Below are 19,246 nucleotides of genomic sequence, written 5' to 3' on the forward strand. Positions count from 1 at the left end.
TTGCTGTGTCATTTTGAACTCAAGATGACAATAGTAGTAGTTTAGCGATCGTTATCACAACAGAATTCACTGTGTATTACATCATATTGTAATACATCAAAATGTTCACTCATCCCAAATCCTTCGTTTTTTATATACCGTAAAGAAGAAAAATTCTAAAGTATGATACTGTAACCGATGAAAAAAAAATCGGCCTAATGTCACTAACAATTCGAGTATTCAAGCCAATTATCACTAAAATCCATCAGAATGTTGTGAAGATGGATCCACGTCAACGCGTGCACACGGGTTGTGGAATGGACTATAGTATTTGTTATCAGTTTTCGAGACTTATCTTCTGATGTCAATACTGTGGATATCTGCATAATCCTCCTCTTGATTGGGAAGGTATGAACGGGACAGGGTGTCTGATAGTTGCATTGTCGACCCTTTGGTGTATGTAACACTGAGATCATACCACTGCAGAGCTAACATCATCCTGTGTAATCTCATAGGGACTTGGTGAAGAGGTTTCCGAAAAATCATTCCCAGAGGCTTGTGGTCATTTGAGACTGTCATGTGCTTCCCAAATATATAACAGTGGAATTTCTTGCAGGCAAATGTTATAGATACGAGGGCTCTTTCAGAAATAACCGAAAAATGCCCATTGCTCAGCAACCAGTGGAGATTTTTTAATTCTGTAAACGACATGATATTCCTTATTTCCTTACGGATATTCCCAGAAATTATGAAGTACATCATTTGCACAATGAATTTCTAGACGATTTAAAGATGGCGGCCCACCTTGAAACTTGGTCAAAGGAGGAAATCAGAGCTGTCATACGTTTTTTGAACGCCAAAAGTCTGAATCCTACCGAAATTCATAAAGAACTTCAGAGTGTATATGGTGAGCATGTTATAAGCCGTACACAAGTCTATCACTGGTGTAATTTGTTTGAAGCCGGCCATTCCGACTTGACAGACAGGGAAGGGAGAGGGCGTTCGATAACTGCGACGTCAGAAGACAATGTGAAGCGAGTTGATGAGCTTATTCGTCAAGACATGAGGTTGAAACTTCATGAAATCGCAAGCAGTCTTGAAATTTCGGAAACTTCTGCCCATAGAATTGTATTTGATGAACTTGGCTACAGAAAAGTCAGCGCAAGATGGGTTCCTAAGCAATTGACAGACAATCATAAAGAACAAAGATTGGACATCTGCAGGGAACTTTTGAGAAGAAGCAAGAGCTCACGCAGGGTTCACGGGCATACTGCCAACGCCGGCGGAGACTTTCTAGGGTACGATGTGACTTTTCTTGACAGCATAGTCACCGGTGATGAGACTTGGTTGCACCATTGCACCCCAGAAACAAAGCAAGATTCGATGACATGGAAACATCCATCCTCACCTGTCGCGAAGAAATTCAAAGTCATGCGGTCAGCAAAGAAAATAATGGGAACTGTTTTCTGGGACAGTCATGGTGTTATTCTGTTCGAAACCTTACAACCTGGAGAAACAATCAATGCTGCAAGGTACTGCCAAACTCTTGACAAGCTTAGGGAGGCCATTCGCAGAAAGCGCCCAGGGCAGTTGACCAACGGGGTCATTTTGCAACACAACGCAACACCCCACACAGCACGAGTGACGCAAGGTTGGCTAGAGAAATATGGATGGGAGATTTTGCCACACCCACCACACAGTCCAGACCTCGCACCATCTGATTATCACCTCTTTGGGCCACTGAAACGTGAGCTGGCAGGAAAGCGCTTTGATGTCGATGAAGAGCTTGTTGACCATGTGCGGAAATGGCTACAAAACCTTGACGGAAATTTCTTCCGAGAGGGTATCTATTCCATGGTGCGGCGTTGGCAGAAGTGTTTCGACAGACTTGGCTGTTACGTAGAGAAATGAAGGACGAGTCAAGGTATGAACACGTGCAAGAATTTTGTTGATAGCATTAAAAACGCGGATTTTACAGGCATTTTTCGGTTAATTATGAAAGAGCCCTCGTAGCATTTCTTTCTCTATCCGGGCAGAACTTTTTTCTGTTCGGATTAACCGCTCTTGAAACGTAAGTAATGGAACGGCCATATTGTAGTAGGACGGCACCAAGCCCAGTGCTGGATTCATCACATTGGATGTGAGTGTGTTTCAGGGATGCCACTTTTCCGGTTTTAGCCGGAAATCCGTTTGTTTTTTTTTACCACCAGCCGGTTTTAATCCGGAACCTCCGGTTTTTGTCCCTCGTCACTATTCAAAGAAAAAATTTTTTTTTTTAAAGAAGAAAAAAATCGCGATCGAGATTTGAGCCTGAACTTTTTCGCCGGGTGAATAATTTGGGCTGTCACCGCCGGTCGAATATTTGGGCACCTAAATGGAAGTTTATCTCCGCCCATTCCCATCACAATTCCTCCTTTTAAAAAAAAAATTTATTTTGATATATAAACAGTGATTTTGAGAATTTCTCAGAAATTTTCCGCTGAATCTGCCGTGTCAAACATTTCCCTCAAAACCACAAAATCACCATTATGTCTTATGTCATATTTTGACACCTGTGCAATAGTCTCGTGAAATTTAGTGACGGTCCCGTTTTTATGACTGAATGGCACCAGATGTCACAATTGACACAGACGACCAGTGGTGTGCTTTGATTAGCTAGTTGATGGTTGAAGGGGAAGGGGAGGGACAAATATATATATATATATAATATATATTATATATATATATATATATCTGTCTCTCTCTCTCTCTCTCTCTCTCTCTCTCTCTCTCTCTCTCTCTCTCTCTCTCTCTCTCTCTCTCTCTCTCGCAACCATCCATTAAATCATCTGGTTAAACAGAGATAATACATTAGAATAAAGCAATTGTGATTGGCTTAGTTTATTCTTCTTTCTTTTTACCTTTTGACTATGGCTTTAAATTTGTGAGATTCTTGGGTTGTATTTATAAGCTGAATAACCACTAGGTTTCGGTAAAAAATAAAAGATATTGTAGCCTGCTTTATAAAGTAAAAATCAAAACAAAACAACACTTTTTGGTCTTTTATTTGAATAACATTGTAGGCCTTTAACATGTGGAAAGGTCAATTCATTAAATGTTTACAAACAGTAAATTTATGTTTAATGATAAGAATGAATTTACTATGTTACTGTTATTTTTACACTTTGCTTGCGTTTGACCGATAGACGGAGACATTTTCCTCCTTTTTGACAAATTGCTATTATTATCACTGAATAATATAAAACACTCACCAAAACCACTACACCACCACCACATCATCATCCCTACCACCACTACTATACAACCACCATCACATCATCATCTCTACTACTACAACTACTACTACTACTACTACTACTACTACTACTACTACTACTACTACTACTACTACTTCTACTACTACTACTACTACTACTACTACTACAATCACCACCACATCATCATCCCTACCACCACTACCACATCATCCCTACCACCACTCCTACTACAACCACCACCACACCATCATCCCTAGCACCACTTCTACTACAAATAACACCACATCATCCGTACCACCACTACTACTACAACTACCACCACATCATCAACCCTACTACCACTACTACAACCACCACCACACCATCATCCCTAGCACCACTACTACTATAAATAACATCACATCATCCCTACCACCACTTCTACTACAACTACCACTGCATCATCATTCCTACCACAGCTACAACCACCACCACACAATCATCCATACGACCAGTACTACTATAATCACTACCACATCATCCCTACCACCACTACTACTACAACCACCACCACATCATCATCCCTACTACAACCACCAAATGTAATTACACTTTCAACTTTTGAAATTCTCCGAGTCATGTCAGAAATTGCTGCGAGACAAATTTTGGATCGCATCTCAGTGAATTTGAGTGAAGTTCAAATTTATAGGTTATGGTTGCATGGGTGGGTCATGATCTTCACAATGAAAAATTTTCACCTTTTATATGACCCAAGATGATGTCATCAAAACATAGGCAAATTAAGCCTATTTCAAAGTTTGTTCCTTTCAAAACAGCTAAAGATAAATTGCTATGATGAGTATTGCCCATCTCTCAAGAAACAAAATGGGAAAGGGGTATCACTTCTCAAAAGGCGAACTTGCCCTAAATGTTCATTGTATCACTCCTCGATCACAGCAATGAAAGACCATTCACGAAAATGCCGCATACATGAAGAACAGCAAATGGGAGAAAATGATGACGATGAAGATGAAATTGATGATACTATTTATAGTACATTGCCAGAGGTCCAAGGCAGAAACATTTTTGAATCAATTAATTTTATGTTTGGAAATTGAAACAGAAATTCATTCCACTAAAAGACTAATATGCTATAAAATAATTTGCCTCCTATACTATTTTAAATTACACTTTCTGAATTTTTTAAAATAGCACCTTGCACCAAGTAGCCTAATTTACATAATGTTTGTTAGATTTTATCTTTGCAAATTAAAATTTTATGTCCCCATTGTATCGTAAAACATAAATTATCAACAGTTTCTGAAATTAATAAAATGTCTGAATGTGTTTTATCAAACGTTGATAATCAATGTTTATGGTTTGAAAAACGAATAATAAATATTGTGAAATTAAAGTTATCTTTTAGTTTTTATTAAATTAGATGACGTCATCATCTGTTGGGGGGGGGGGGGGGGGGAGGGGGGTCAGGTCAATGATGACAAGTGATGACTTGGGGGAGGGGGGGGGGGGGTCTAAAATGGGCAAATTTTTGATGACGTAATATGTGAACGCTCCCTAAGCAGAATCGACTCTGTGCATAACTGAAAAGAGCCATGCATAACACTTAGCACAATCAGATACTATTTACATCACAGTCACAGATGTTGATGTCTGCCTACAAACAATAACCAAAACAAAGATCCATCAAAGAATACTTCAATGAGGAGTGATAAAAAAGGAAAATATAATAAATTGGATGGTTGTCTAGATTATACATATAAATTGAACTTATGAAACTATAATTATTCTACTCAATAAAACACTTGAATTTAACTCAAGTTTAATATTTATGGCTACAAATTCAATTTTCAGCATCTATATTGCTCCAACATAATACTATTTTGAGCGAGACAAGTAAGTATTCATTCCTTTTTAATCTTTATTCCATTTCAGTACAAGTAATTTACAACCCAGCTCCTGCTTCCTCCGAATTGTTATCTGAACTCTTTTCTCTAGCAGACTATTTTTGCCCCAACGAGACTGAGGTATTGATTCAATATGCTATAATGTACCACAAGAGACAATTTACAAATATTTAAGGGTTTTTCCCACTACATTTATAAATTATTCTCATGGTCATCGAAAACACTTTTTAAATGTTGATAGTCCATACATAAAATGAAAATGAGAGCAAATTCATTTTTCAAGAACTTATAATTCTTTTTGCTTTCTAATTTATGTAAGAAAATGTTCCAACTCTGACGTCATGTAACTAAACACCAAAAAAGATATATAAGCTCCAACTATTTGCTTGTACACTTGTAATTGTTCATCATCAAGCACTTCATAATTATTTTCATGATTCATGGTTTGCATGGTTTCATTTCACTTGGGGTGTGTGATGGTTTGCAATTTTGCATTTCAAATCTATCGAGCAAAGTTTCAATGTATTTACTCTGAGAGATAGAAATTTCATCATCTGTGATCTCAAACTGAATACCTAAGAAATGAGATACAATTCCCAGGTCTTTCATTTGGAAATTTTCTTCAAGTGATTTCTTTATAGATTTAATTGTGTCACATTTTGATGCGATCAGAAGATCATCTACCCACACAAGTAAGTAAATTTCATTGTCAGGTTTGAATAGAAACATGGATCATTGACAGATCTGACAAAACCGTCTTTCTGTAAGATTGTTTCAAACCGTATAGACCTTTCTTCAGTCCCAGGACTAAGCGTTCTTTATCATTGTCTTTTGATTTGAGTTCGATTCCCTGTGGTTGGTCCACATATTATTATATCTGGCAATCTATGGGAGCATTTAGAAATGCAGCCTTAACATCCATTTGGTGGATCTCATAGTCATGCTGTTTTGACAGCTGTATAAAGAGTCTGCTTGAACTCATTATAGTGGTAGGAGAGAAAGATTCATTGTAATCAATACTTTCTACTTGAGAGAATCCCTTTGCAACATATTTAGCTTTGTAGGTTTCATTCCCAAATTGGTCTTCTTTTATTGCATACACCCATTCTCTCTTCCCCCCCCCCCCCCCCACACACACTCTCTCTCTCTCTCTCTCTCTCTCTCTCTCTCTCTCTCTCTCTCTCTCTCTCTCTCTCTCTCTCTCTTTGGGTAGAGGAACAAAATCATAAGTGTCATTTTCAATTAATAATAATAATAATAATACATGACATTTATAACGCGCATTTTCATCACTGGGTGATGCTCAATGCGCGAAACAATAATACAGGGACATTATTATACAAATGAAACATTATACAAACTACATCAACATAATATTATCATTATACAACAATGTAATAACTAAACATAAAGTCATTAATACAAGATATGTTATAATACATCCACATGCTATGTCAAATACGGAAATAATATAAAATAATGATATAATAACATAAACTAAATTAACATTCATATTGGGGTCAAATTACAAAGATGCATTAATCAAGATGTGTTTTAACAAAGAGATGGTGTTTTAACTTTGATTTAAATATTGATAAGGACTGCGCTTCTCTTATTATTTTAGGAAGAGAGTTCCAGATGGAAGGTCCGACGTGACTGAACGATCTGCCGCCGTAAAATCTATATTTATATTTATTTGTAACAATTAATTTTGTAGAATCTAGTGCAGAACGTAGACTCCTCGTTGGCTTATAAGTTTCTAAAAATTCAGTAATATACAATGGTGCTTGATCATTAAGGCACTTATAGCACAATACTGCTAGTTTGAATTCGATTCTCACTTTAACTGGTAACCAATGCAGCTCATACAAAAGTGGCGACGAGTAGGATGTTATCTTCTTTCTTAAAATCAATTTAGCAGCCGCATTCTGGATACTTTGAAGGCGTGATATCTTATCGTTGCTTACATTCGAGATTAACGAATTACAGTAATCTATTTTAGATAGTATGAAAGATGTTATTAGTTTGCATGTTACTTCTCTTGTTAGGAAAGGTCTAACTGAAGCAATTCTTTTTAATCCTATTGTCAAACTTCTACATAGAGAATCAAACTGTGCCTGCATAGTCATATGTTGATCTAGCATTACCCCGAGGTTTTTCACACACGTTGAGAGGTTAATTGTGCACCCATTTATATTTAGAGTAAACTTCAGAAAATCATCTTTCAAAACACTTTTTCTACCACACACCATCACCTCTGTCTTTTCATTATTCAGCTTTAACTTGTTAATTTCCATCCAGCATTTAACATCTCTAATACAGTCTTCAACACGGGTAATCAATGATGGGATATTACTAGGGATATCGCTTACATAGATCTGAGTGTCATCAGCATTACATTAATTTATTTTTAACAAAAATATCCGAAAGAGGTTGAGTATAAAGAGTAAAAATAACAGGACCAAGGACAGACCCCTGCGGAACGCCGTAATTTAGAGGAAATGTTTCTGATACAGTAGAACTCGGAAATAGCGAGTTCGACGGGTCCACTCCTGATTACTCGCTATTTCCGAGTTCTCGCTATTCCCGAGTTGCCAGGAAAGGTTATAATATTGCTGGTTATTCCCCTCAGTGTGTAATTCGAGTAAAAGCCGTCGCCCCTATTTCAATTTCTTCACAGAAGTGGCAGAATGCTTGGTTTTTTTGTTGTTTTTTGTTTTTAGTTTCAAGTAAAATCATGACTAGAAAAAAAACAAGAACATAGAAGTGTGTGCGTGCGCGCGAGTGTTTGTATGCACTCGGCATGTTTGATGAGGTAAGCAAGCGCATCACTCAATCACTGACCCATTGAAATAATGGTTCCACACTCCCCTCTCTCGCTGATGCTACTCGCTGACCGATGCTGCGAAGTGAGGCATGTTGACATGTGCTTACCTCGCGCGTCGCGTGGCACCACATTAGGTGAATAATTGACCCCCACCCCCAATACACACACACGCACGCAAACCCAACCCCCACCCAAATTTGTTTCGCCTATTATGTACTACTACAGACTAGGCTACTATGTAATATTACTCGTAACGAAAAATAAGAAAAGAAAAGAGGCTAGGCTAAAAATATTTAAATTGCCATTGTCTCTTGTTTTGCTTTACTTCGTTCGCAGTCCTAGGCTGGGGCAGGAAATGCTCTTTATTTCCGAGTTGACCTCTTTTTCATACTTGCTACTTTCATGCTAATTTTATTGACTCAAATAAGGGAAAAAAACGGGGATTTAGATTTTACTCGCTATTTCCGAGTACGTTACTTTCATGTTCTACTGTACTGCGCCATCGATCAGAAACGACTGAGATCTTAATGTTAGGTATGATTTAAACCAACTAAGCGCAGTGTCTCTTATTCCAAAAGTAATTTCTAATCGTTTAATAAGTATCTCGTTATCAATGGTGTCAAATGCAGCCGAAAGGTCCAACATAGTCAATAAACAGACATGATTTTTGTCAATACTATTAAGAATATCAGTGCATACTTTTAAAAGGGCAGTTTCAGTGCTATGATGTGATTTATAGGCAGATTGGAAATTTTCACTTAAATTATTTAGATGGATATGATACAAAAGTCTTTTTTAACACAATGCGTTCAAGCACTTTGGATAGATATGGAAGGTTGGACAGGTCTGTAATTTTTCAGTTCGTTTACATTTAGATCGGACTTCTTTAATAGTGGTTTAACAATGGCACGTTTAAACGAGTCGGGGACACTACCTGAGACCAACGAATTATTTATAAGTTCAGTTATTGTTGGTAACAGTTCTTCAATACAAGTCTTAAGAATACTAGTTGGGATGGGGTCTACTAAGTCACAATATTTTGATGGGCTATCTAAAATGGCTGACTTCACTTCATCTTCAGTGGCTGGATCGAAAACATGTAGTGGCGTTCCATGGAATGGTCCAAAGCTCGGTGACGATGATGATGATGTATTGTCTATGTTTTCCCTAATGGATTTTATCTTGTCGTGGAAATAGTTGGCAAAATTTTGAGCTAGTTCGGTGTTATTTCTAGACGCTGGAAGGGGTGTGGATTTCTTACTGCCAAGAAGGTCGTTTGCGGTGGAAAACAGTTCTTTGCAAGATGTAATGCTTTGAAATTTTTCGTTGTAGTGGGCCTTTTTTGCGCATGTGATGGCGTTATAAAGAGCCGACTTAGCTGCTTTGTATATATCCTTAAATACCGTTAGGCCACTCTTTCGCCATTTCCTTTCAGCCTGTCTCTTTTTTCTCTTTAATTCCTTTATCTCGGAATTGAACCATCGCGAGTGTGGTCGATTCGATACGACCCGACGTTGTGGCGGTGCCTCACGGTCAATAATAGATCTCAATACTTTGTTGAAGTCGTTTATATTTTTAACCTCATTTATGACGTCACGAATGCTATCTTGTAAACCACTGATGTCTATAATTCCTTGTTGTTATGTTTCGTTTCGGGAGATCAACTTTCTTTAATGCGATATCCACAAATAAAACTTTGTGATCGGATATTGCGAGGTCAACAACTTCGGTCTTTCTTATTCTATTACTTGACACAGGGGAGATGACCCAATCAATTATGTTGCCGGCCTGGTGTGTTGTCTCGGTGATGTGCTGGTGTAAATCGTTGTCGTGTAGGATTTTCTTGATTTTGGTGACTGTCGGAGAAGTGGAATTAAAATGTATGTTGAAATCTCCAATAAAAATATATGGTGAACTTTTAAGGTTGAAGTCTAAGATATCATTTTGAAATTCAGCTACAAACTTAGTATTGGATGTATTCAGTATTCGGCGGTCGATAGATAGTAATGATGGAGAAAGTGGTAGAGTCGGATTGGAAGGAAAGGCATGCAGATTCGTAGTTTTCTCTTGTAAGAGGAGTGAAAGTGGTGTTGGTGATAGCAAGACTATAACTATAAATGAAGGCAATACCACCCCCTTTTCTCCCAGGTCGTGGTAGCGATTTCCAGGTATGCGTATTGGGACAGGCGGTGGTAATGTAGTGGTCATCCTGTTTATCCTGAAGCCAGGTTTCCGTAATGCACAATATATCAATATGACGATCTATAATTAGGTCATGGATCTCGTGACATTTGTTTTTTATGGATCTTGCGTTTATGTGGACGAGACAGAGGGGTGGCCTGTTGTTGATGATGGTTAAAAGATTGCGCGGTCTTTTTGACGCTTTTTAAAATTTCGCTGTATGTCTACGTGCGTTTGAGTAAACAGGAATGTTATAAGACGGGCTGAGTTCTTTTTTAGTGATTTCGGTTAGTGGTGGTGATGGTGATGATGATGATGGTAGCGACATAGGTGAGGGAATAGTGGTAAGAGGGCGGCTTGTTGTTGAGTTGGTCCTGTTGGTACTGTTGGCGGTGATGGTGTGGATGGTAGTGGTGGTGGTGGTGGTGTGTGTGTCGATACATGGTGTGGATAGCGTTGGTGATGGTAGTGACGACGGGAGTGGTTGACTTGGTGAATGGGATTTCTTCTTCTTCTTACCTCCCCTGGTTCCCCTCTTGTATTTCTTCACAAAATTATCACAAGCACATTTTGGGTTTCTGATACCTAGCTTTGAAATGTGTGTGATTAGTGCATTAGAAATAATGGTCTTATGGTGCGATATTGTATCAATGCACAGTAACTGAGCTTTGGTGTATTTTATAAAACAGTTTGTATTCATAGGGTGTTGGAGAAATAGCGATCCGTGTAGCGGATGTGGTTTTTCTAGGCGAGGGTTGGTGAGTTGCTGTCAGTTTGAATGATATCACGCGGCGTCATTGTTATGGATACTCGTATGATGAGGTGGTTGGGGGAGGGGGGGGGGGGGTGTGCAAGTTTGGTTATCACAATAAATCTGGATACGTTTAAATAGCTAACACGATGTTATCCACAATGAAAAAGAATTTATATTATTATAACTTCTAAAATCAAGTCCAAAATTTCGTACAAATATTTTCAATCAATGCAGCAACATATCACATAACTGTACACTAATTTATAGAACTGAAGTCACATTATAAACAACACAAAAAGAACAATTTTACAGAGCAGGAGTAAATGCAGCCTGTCGGCGCAGAACACACCAGACTTAGCTGGTACTCATTTCCTTTTTCATAGCTTCATTCCATGTTTCTTTCCTGTGACTATTCATTGCTTTTGCATAAGTCGTAGGGACATAATTTGCATTGTAACAGAAATGAGTAACTGTACACAAATTGTCAGTATCATCATCTAAATAGTAATCATTTAGATGTTTGAGTTTCTTTTGTGTTCTTTTGGGTTTCACACTATGTCCTTTTGATTTTGACTCAGTCTCAACACTAGGTTTGGTTGGATTTTCAGATTGGTAATCAATCTGTCCCCGTGGAATTATGCCATTTTTTGGGCAAAATTATGCCAATATTATGCCAAAAAAAAGGTAAATTATGCCATGAATTATGCCATAAAATCGACATTATGCCATAAATTATACCAAAATTACGACATTTATGCATGTTCTTGCGTGCTTTTGTAAACCCCAAAACCTAATTTTCACAATAAATATGAATTCTTATAGGTTTAAAAGCTACATTAAGTTGTTTCGTTTCATTAAAAACAACTAAAAAGCAGAAATATATACCAGACTACTTGACAATGTAGAAATAAGTAGGTACACTATTTTAAAGAACATTGATTTTAAACCCTTAGCATGCTACACCAACCTCTGTGGCAGAGTAGCGTGTTAAGAATGGGTTAATTAAAAAAATGTCACCTAAAATCGTTAACGTTTACATGGTCAAATGATTAGGGGAAAAAAAACAAACAAACCAAGATACACATGAATGACAATGATAAATAAAAAGAAACGAAATTCCAACAACAATATTTTATTCTTTACTGTAGTAATAATAACAATAGTTGTAATAGTAGTAGTGGTAAAGGTAATGGTAGGAGTAGTAGTGGTTGTAGCAGTGGTATTAGTCGTTGTAGAAGTGGTTGTAGTAATAGTAATAGTAGTAGTAGTAGTAGTAGTAGTAGTAGTAGTAGTAGTAGGGTAGTAGTAGTAGTAGTAGTAGTAATAGTAGTAGTAATAGTAGTAGTATTAGTAGTAGTAATAGTAGTAGTAGTAGTAGTAATAGTAGAAGTAGTCCTAGTAGTAGAAGTAGTCCTAGTAGTAGTAGTAGTAGTAGTAGTAGTAGTAGTAGTAGTAGTAGTAGTAGTAGTCGTAGTAGTAGTAGAAGTAGTAGTGGTGTAGTAGTTGTAATAGTAGTAGTAGTTGTTGTGGTAATGTAGTAGTAGTAGGAGGAGGAGCAGTAGTAGTAGTAGTAGTTATTGTTGTAGTGGGAATAGTAGTAGTAGTAGGAGTAGTAGTAGTTGTAGTGGAAATTATTTAGCTTTTTGCTGACGGATGCGGAGTTGGATGCGGAAGGCCAAAGGATGCGGCCGCATCGGATGCCGATGCGGCCGCATTTTCCTGGAGGGACAGATCAATCTCTTCATGGGCATCATAGTGCTTAGGCCACTGGGACCCCCCCCCCCCCCCCCCCCTTTGGGAGTTTATGCCACTATGTTTTTCAAATAATAGAACTTATTGGCCATACAAATTCCACTGTTACCGTAAAAATAAGTGTCATTTAAGAGAGTTATGGCCCTTTGAAAAAAGTGAGTTGTGTCCCCTTGCAAAATAGAGACAACATTTCTTTCAAAGGCTCTGGAGACTACAATATTAATTCAAATATATGCAAATTGGGTATCAAACTGAAGGAAATTGAATATACTATCAAACTATGTGCACAAGCTTTCAATTTGTAAATATTATATAGATTCACAGAAAGTTGAAACAATTTGTCAGTAATCTCATGAAGTGTCATATCTAAACTTATGGGCTATTTCAGTGTTTTACACAAAAATTATTTTAAATATGGCCAAAAACAGCATGTTCATTAAAAATGTAGCACTGAAGAAAGCTATGGCCCAAGCCTCAACAACAACCTTCATATTTCTCCGTCACAGGAAAAACTAAAAGTGTACGCAACCCTTAAATTTTTCTCCACTTTGTGGGATGCCAAATTCATCATAATTTTCATTCTTTTTAAACATGGTATTGATGTCCAGTTGTCACATTTAAAAGTAAGTTGAAGGTGTGGTAAAAATAATAGATATATCATGAATAAAGACTAATTTGTTCACAACCCAAGTGAAGCATCATTACCGAAGACTTTTGAACGAAATCGCATGTTATATTATGAAGAATAATTGATACTCAAAAGGGATTCTTGATTCAAGATGCAGTAAGTACATAAAAACAATATCCTTATGTGTTTTGCAAACATGCTTTACTCCTTAACAGTTTGCACTGCTCACCAATTTATTACATATCCTCATCATCAGTAGCAAAATCCTCTTCGTCCTCTGAAGTGTCGTCAAGGAAATCACTGTCAAAGCTATCACTACCATCCTCGGCATATGTATCTTCGTCAGTACTGGTGCAGCTTTCTTCATACACAATTTCCTGCAACTCATCTGGAATGAAAGCATCTTTGAACCACTGTACTTCCAATTCAGTTGCAGAATTTCTCTGCCAAACGTTATCCTCTGGTTTTGGAATGCTAGGATTCTGGCACACTGCATTCCTCCAAATGAGAGTTTGAATGTTGGCTCTTGATATGTGCAGTGACAATACTTGACTACAAGGAGGCATCTGACACAGATCAATTCCACCACTGCATGAGATGGTACCTTTCTTTCCTTTGAAACGCTGGCGAACTATGTCATACCTCACTTTGTTGACACTTGTGCATGAGGTTTTGCCATACAGCTTGCACACAAATGACTCTAACATGAGACAGTCATTACTCGAAACAGCTGCTGATGTTCCAAATCTGGAGAACAGAATTCTAAGGTCTTCCTCCTTTTGAAGAAATTTTAGAGCTTTCGGCTTTCCTTGCCCAGCAAAGCAACTTGTTGTGTCACAGCCTGTGAATGCATGGACACCAAGTAATGCATCACACATCTGTTTAGACAAAGTCTTTGCAATCTGAGAGACATTGATTTGTCGCCTGTTGTTGCTACAGCCAGTATCAAAAATCAGGGTCTTTCCAATTGTCTCTGAGAATGAAAGGAGAAATAAGAAGACATCCGTGTCTGGTGATCTGACAACAATTGTTTCACAGTTTGGTTGGCGGGAAGCATATTGACAGTGCAGTATAATTCGTGTGTCTGCCTCTTCCTGTGATGAGTAGAGATCTAGACAAGGTACAGCTGTGGTAAATTCATCCGTGTCACTGTAAAGTAAGGTGCATCTCTCTTCACAGACAAAGAAGATTTCCCTGTTTCTCAGTTTCTTTGCATATTCGTTACTTTCCCATTCCTTGAGGAGAAACCTGATAAGGGATCTTTTGTTATCAACGCAGCTGAGAAATGATTTCCAACGTCTGGGCACTGTTGTTTCAGATCCTCTTAACAAGTATGCATTATCTTCAGAAGATCATCTCCTCAATCTCTCACAACCTTTGATTGAATCTTCTATGTAAGTATCAGTCACAAAGTGTACACAAGCTGCTTGTGGTAAGGAGGAACATGTAAGTACTTCACCAAATGTATTTGGGATTGCTGACAGAGTTTGTAACAGTGCATTGCCATCAACAATGTAAACGGTGTTTGTTTTTTTTGTGCATAATCCTCGAACATTAATGAATTGTCAGGCGTGAGCTTGTGCAACAGAGTTGCTTTGTTGGTCTTCAGAGGTAAACCATCTGATGAAGCCAGCGACCATGGAGTAGGTGTTAGAGGATATCGAAGAACTTTTTGAAGATCAACACTGTGCTCTTGGGACAAAACAAGAAGCTGGCCAAATAAATTTCTTTGTGCCTTGATTTTGACCACGTTCATGTCTTTTTTCACTGTTACCACTTTCCTCAATGATGCAAATGTCTTGGTCTTGTTCCTTTCTAATGGCTTGTGAAATTCTACAGTCTTTTCCTTCAGTCTGTTTTCAACAAAACTTTCAAACAATCTTTTTCCTATTTTTTCCACGGCTAGCAGGTCATCAGCAACATCCTCTTGCACTTTCATTCCTGAAGCTAGACTGACCAGACCATCTTCAACTTCAAAGGGATTGATAAATGCTGAAAATGCCTGGAGGATCTTTTGCACTCGCTTTTCACTTTGTCTTTTTTCTGCAAGGCTCAATTCTTTGTGGGTGTCTATATCCATACAGTTGTTGTTGCTGATCATTCTTTGGGTTGCTGATACATATTCTGCTCGATTGTGTCTTGTTACACTCCAACGGTAATAGCTTGGAAGACTCTTGCTGAACCCAACAATACCTCCTTTTGTCTTTGCATGTTTGTTTATTGTTTGTTCAATGGTCATATCAACTGCTATTCTTCCAGCAGGCGTCCTTGATCTGGAGACACTAAATCCATTATCTTGTAACATTTCTTCTGCCCCCTGGATGGGAATGAATCAGGTTGGCTACTGACACAAAATATACACTGAGATACTTGGCATAATTGTGGTGATTCATGGTAAAAAGCAGTGGGCACAGTTCTTTTAAACAAGATATATGAAGAAGAAAGTTGTTAGTCTTTGTAGCTCGCAGAAACTGGAGGAGAAGCCAAACTCTGTCCATGTATTGGATCCAGTATTGTGCAGTTTTTCCGTACTTTCCTGAGCGGACACTCTCTTTGAAGGCTTCATACTGGGAAAATAACTCAGCATACACAGTTGACTGGAGAATTTTATTAGCTGTATGGCTTGATATTCCTTCGGTGAATTCCTTTATGTAAGGCATGAGGTCTTTACCGAGTTTTGAATCCGTGTCCTGCTCAAATTTTGCAAGCAGAAGTCTCTCTAGAGCCTCCAAAACAGACACATGCACTCGTATAGCCCTGTTGTAGTTCTTTCCACTCATAACCCTATCCATAGAACCATGTGCACATAGCCCTGCTTCAGTCACAATTTCTTCAAAACCAGATCCACTTTGGAGCTTTCCCAGGGCACCAAGATATGACATTATGGTGTGAAAGACACCCAGGTGAATAATGACTGTTTTGTAAAGCTGTGGGTTTTGCCAGACAATATCGTAAGCTTTCTTTGCTACAGCAAGGTCAAATGTTACAAATGTATATGGCTGACCAAGCTCTTGTGTTGCCTCCAAAGATAGTTGTAGCACCTTCTGTACTGTAGCTGCTTCAGTTATGGGAGCATTGATGACAGGCATATATTCAACAATTGAAGGCATGTTGGTTTCATTTTCATTTTGGGGGTTTGGAGTTGTTGATGAAAGCCAACCTTTCCAGCCAGGGAAACGTTCTCCGTCTGAATTCAACTTCATCCTACAGAACACCCACAGAAAATTATCTTGGTGCAGCTGTCTTTCTTGATTGTTTTTTACTGTTGTTGTGGAAACAGTCAGAGAAGGTTCTGCTCTTCCAGTTGCAAAGCAAGGCTGAATTTGGATGGGTTTGAAAGTTGCTGACTTTTTCTTTGTTTTTCCAGTCGTGACATATTGTTGCTCTATTTTTCTTTCCAAGTTTCCTTCTTTTATTTCTTGGATCATGATGCCATGAGTAGAGTGTGTGGTGCCAGACCCATCAGTGGTCTCCTCTGTGAGATCGAAATTATCCCAGCAAAAATGGGTGATTTTTGGATGTGCCAATGCGGCAGAAGGAAGATTTGTGGAGCATTCAACAACACTGTCGCACATTGCAGTCTCCAGTTCCAAAAGAGTAGAATGGGATGCGCAATGTCCAAAGCGGTTAAGGATGTTTATAATCTGAAAACTTCCAGTCAAATGCCTCACAGTCATCCCCAGAAGTAAATGTTTAGGCATTTTCCATTGTCCACAAGTGACATTATATCAAACATCTTGGGCCATGGAACGTACAAGTCTTTCAGACCTACTACTCATATGTCCTGCACCTTGCTTGGATAGGAGTGTAGTAAAAAATTTGATCAGAGCAGAAGGAAGTTGGTCTTGAGCAGATAGCAAATACTCTGATGTGGGGGGGGGGGGGGGGGGGGGGGGGGGGGGGGGGGCAAGGCATTTGTGAATGATCTTTGAAAGAATCCAGAATCAAATATCTCAAGGTTACAGCAGCTTCTTGCAGTTTTCTTTCCTCTGATGAGGCACTCTCAATTGCAGCTTCAATTGCACAGCCTTTGGGGACTTCATTATTATAGAGAAAATGGCTATCAAAGATTTAAAAACCCTATATAGCTTTGTAAAATATTTTATGATATGAGGCAAAAAATGAGAAATGACAATAAAATTCCACTATTTATTGCATTTGAAGCAATTTTAGGGTGATAAACAATCATTTTATGCACAAAAATGAGTTCACGAAAAATTGCACCCGATGACCTTTCAAGGGCCATAACTCCTGTAAATGATACTTGAAAAAACTGTAACACCCGGATTAATTTGTGTTATATGTCCCTGAAGCATGCCTGAATTGTGCTAATGCAAAATCCCTCTTGTTTATTCATCCTGAAGGGAAACAAGTACACTGTAATAGATTTTTTTTTCAAATTATAGAGAAAATGGCTATCAAAGATTTAAAAACGCTATATGGCTTTGTAAAATATTTTATGATATGAGGCAAAAAATGAGAAATTACAATAAAATTCCATTATTGATTGTATGTGAAACAATTTTAAGGTGATAAACAACCATTTTATGCACAAAAACGATTTCACAAAAAATTGCACCCAATGACCTTTCAAGGGCCGTAACTCTCGTAAATGACACTTGAAAAAACGGTAACACCCGGATTAATACTCAAGATATATTGCTGTTTCAGAAAAACCATGTGGCGAAAACTCCCCCAGGGGGGGGAGGGTTTCGCCCACTGGCCCATGCACTATCATCATCACATGGCATGTTTGTGTCAGTATCAGAGCTGTTCTTTATAGGAACATTTTGATTGTTGCTTTTAGCATTGTGCTGGTTTGTGGCAGTCTTGTTCGAAATCATTTGAAGATTCTTCTTCATTATTGACAATGACATTTTCATACGGAGGAGTCATCAAATTGTGGAATGGTTCTGGACTAGGTTTTTCAACAAAAATCAATTCATGTTCTTGACAATTTGATTCATTTGATTTTGGGTATTTACATGAAATTGAATTTGAAATGAGGAATTTCACACATCTGACTTTCTTTACAGTTTGTGTGTCTGCAAAGTATACAAGCTAGGAAGGACTTGTCCTGTCAAAGCCTACAAAAATCCCCTTTTTACTTCTTATGTCAAGTTTCTTAGGATTTTGTGTTAAAGCAAAACATTCAGATCCAAATATCTCCCATGTTTGCAATGTTGGGTTTCTTACATTGAAACGGTGTGCAATCAATGTTTATTTGAAAGCACCTGTTTCGGATGTATGCGGCAACCAAAGTAGCTACGTCCAGAGACCTTTAGGTAACCCTGATTGCAATAGAAGACATCTAGACATTTAAAAATTGCTTCGCCATGCTCTCTCCGCCTTTCCATTCTGATGAGGAGAGTATGGCGCAGTCAATTCATGTTTGATTTTATTTTCTGTCAACAGAGTACTGAACTACTTGGAATTACTGGGTTGTTTTGAATGTACTGATTGGGGTGTGTTTATTGATACATGCCGTGACGTGAATGAATTAAATGAATGTGTATCAGACTATATTAAGTTTTGTGTGCAGAAGGTATGTGAAAAGAAAGAAATAGTGATGTATGCTAACAACAAACGCTGGGTCACAAAAAGAATGAAATTACTTTTGAATGAAAAGAAGTATTTTACACCAAGGGAGATAGGAAAGGTTTGAAAACGAAACAAGAGGAAAAATAGAAATGCAAGGCTAATTATAAGTCAAAATTAGAGGATGATTTAAGATCTGGGAATATTAAGGATACATGGAAGGGAATGAAGACGATCATCAACCATAACAAAAGGAAATCCACCTCATTGAGTGACGTTGATTAAACAATTTTTACGCACGTTTTGATGACGGTAATTTTGAAAATGAAATTAAGAGAATTAGATCAACATTATTAAATGACGTGACAGAAGAAAATGAGATTTTGTTTGATGAACAGCGAGTGAGGAGAGAGTTTAAGAGTGTAA

At 38.0% G+C, this 19,246-nt stretch overlaps 1 protein-coding gene across 1 annotated transcript in view; it reads left to right on the plus strand.

Annotated features, from left to right (window-relative positions):
• LOC144975992 (ribokinase-like) overlaps positions 1-19,246 on the plus strand; it is an 83,764-nt gene that overhangs the window by 28,697 nt on the left and 35,821 nt on the right. Inside the window, exon 2 of the mRNA XM_078920255.1 lies at positions 5,169-5,260. Coding sequence (XP_078776381.1) covers positions 5,169-5,260 — 92 coding nt within the window. The remainder of the gene's footprint in view (positions 1-5,168; positions 5,261-19,246) is intronic.

The sequence above is a fragment of the Berghia stephanieae genome, chromosome 1 (genome assembly GCF_034508935.2).
Source record: "Berghia stephanieae isolate SIO BIC M18660-M18661 chromosome 1, UCSD_Bste_1.3, whole genome shotgun sequence".
Taxonomy (NCBI): Eukaryota; Metazoa; Mollusca; class Gastropoda; order Nudibranchia; family Aeolidiidae; genus Berghia; species Berghia stephanieae.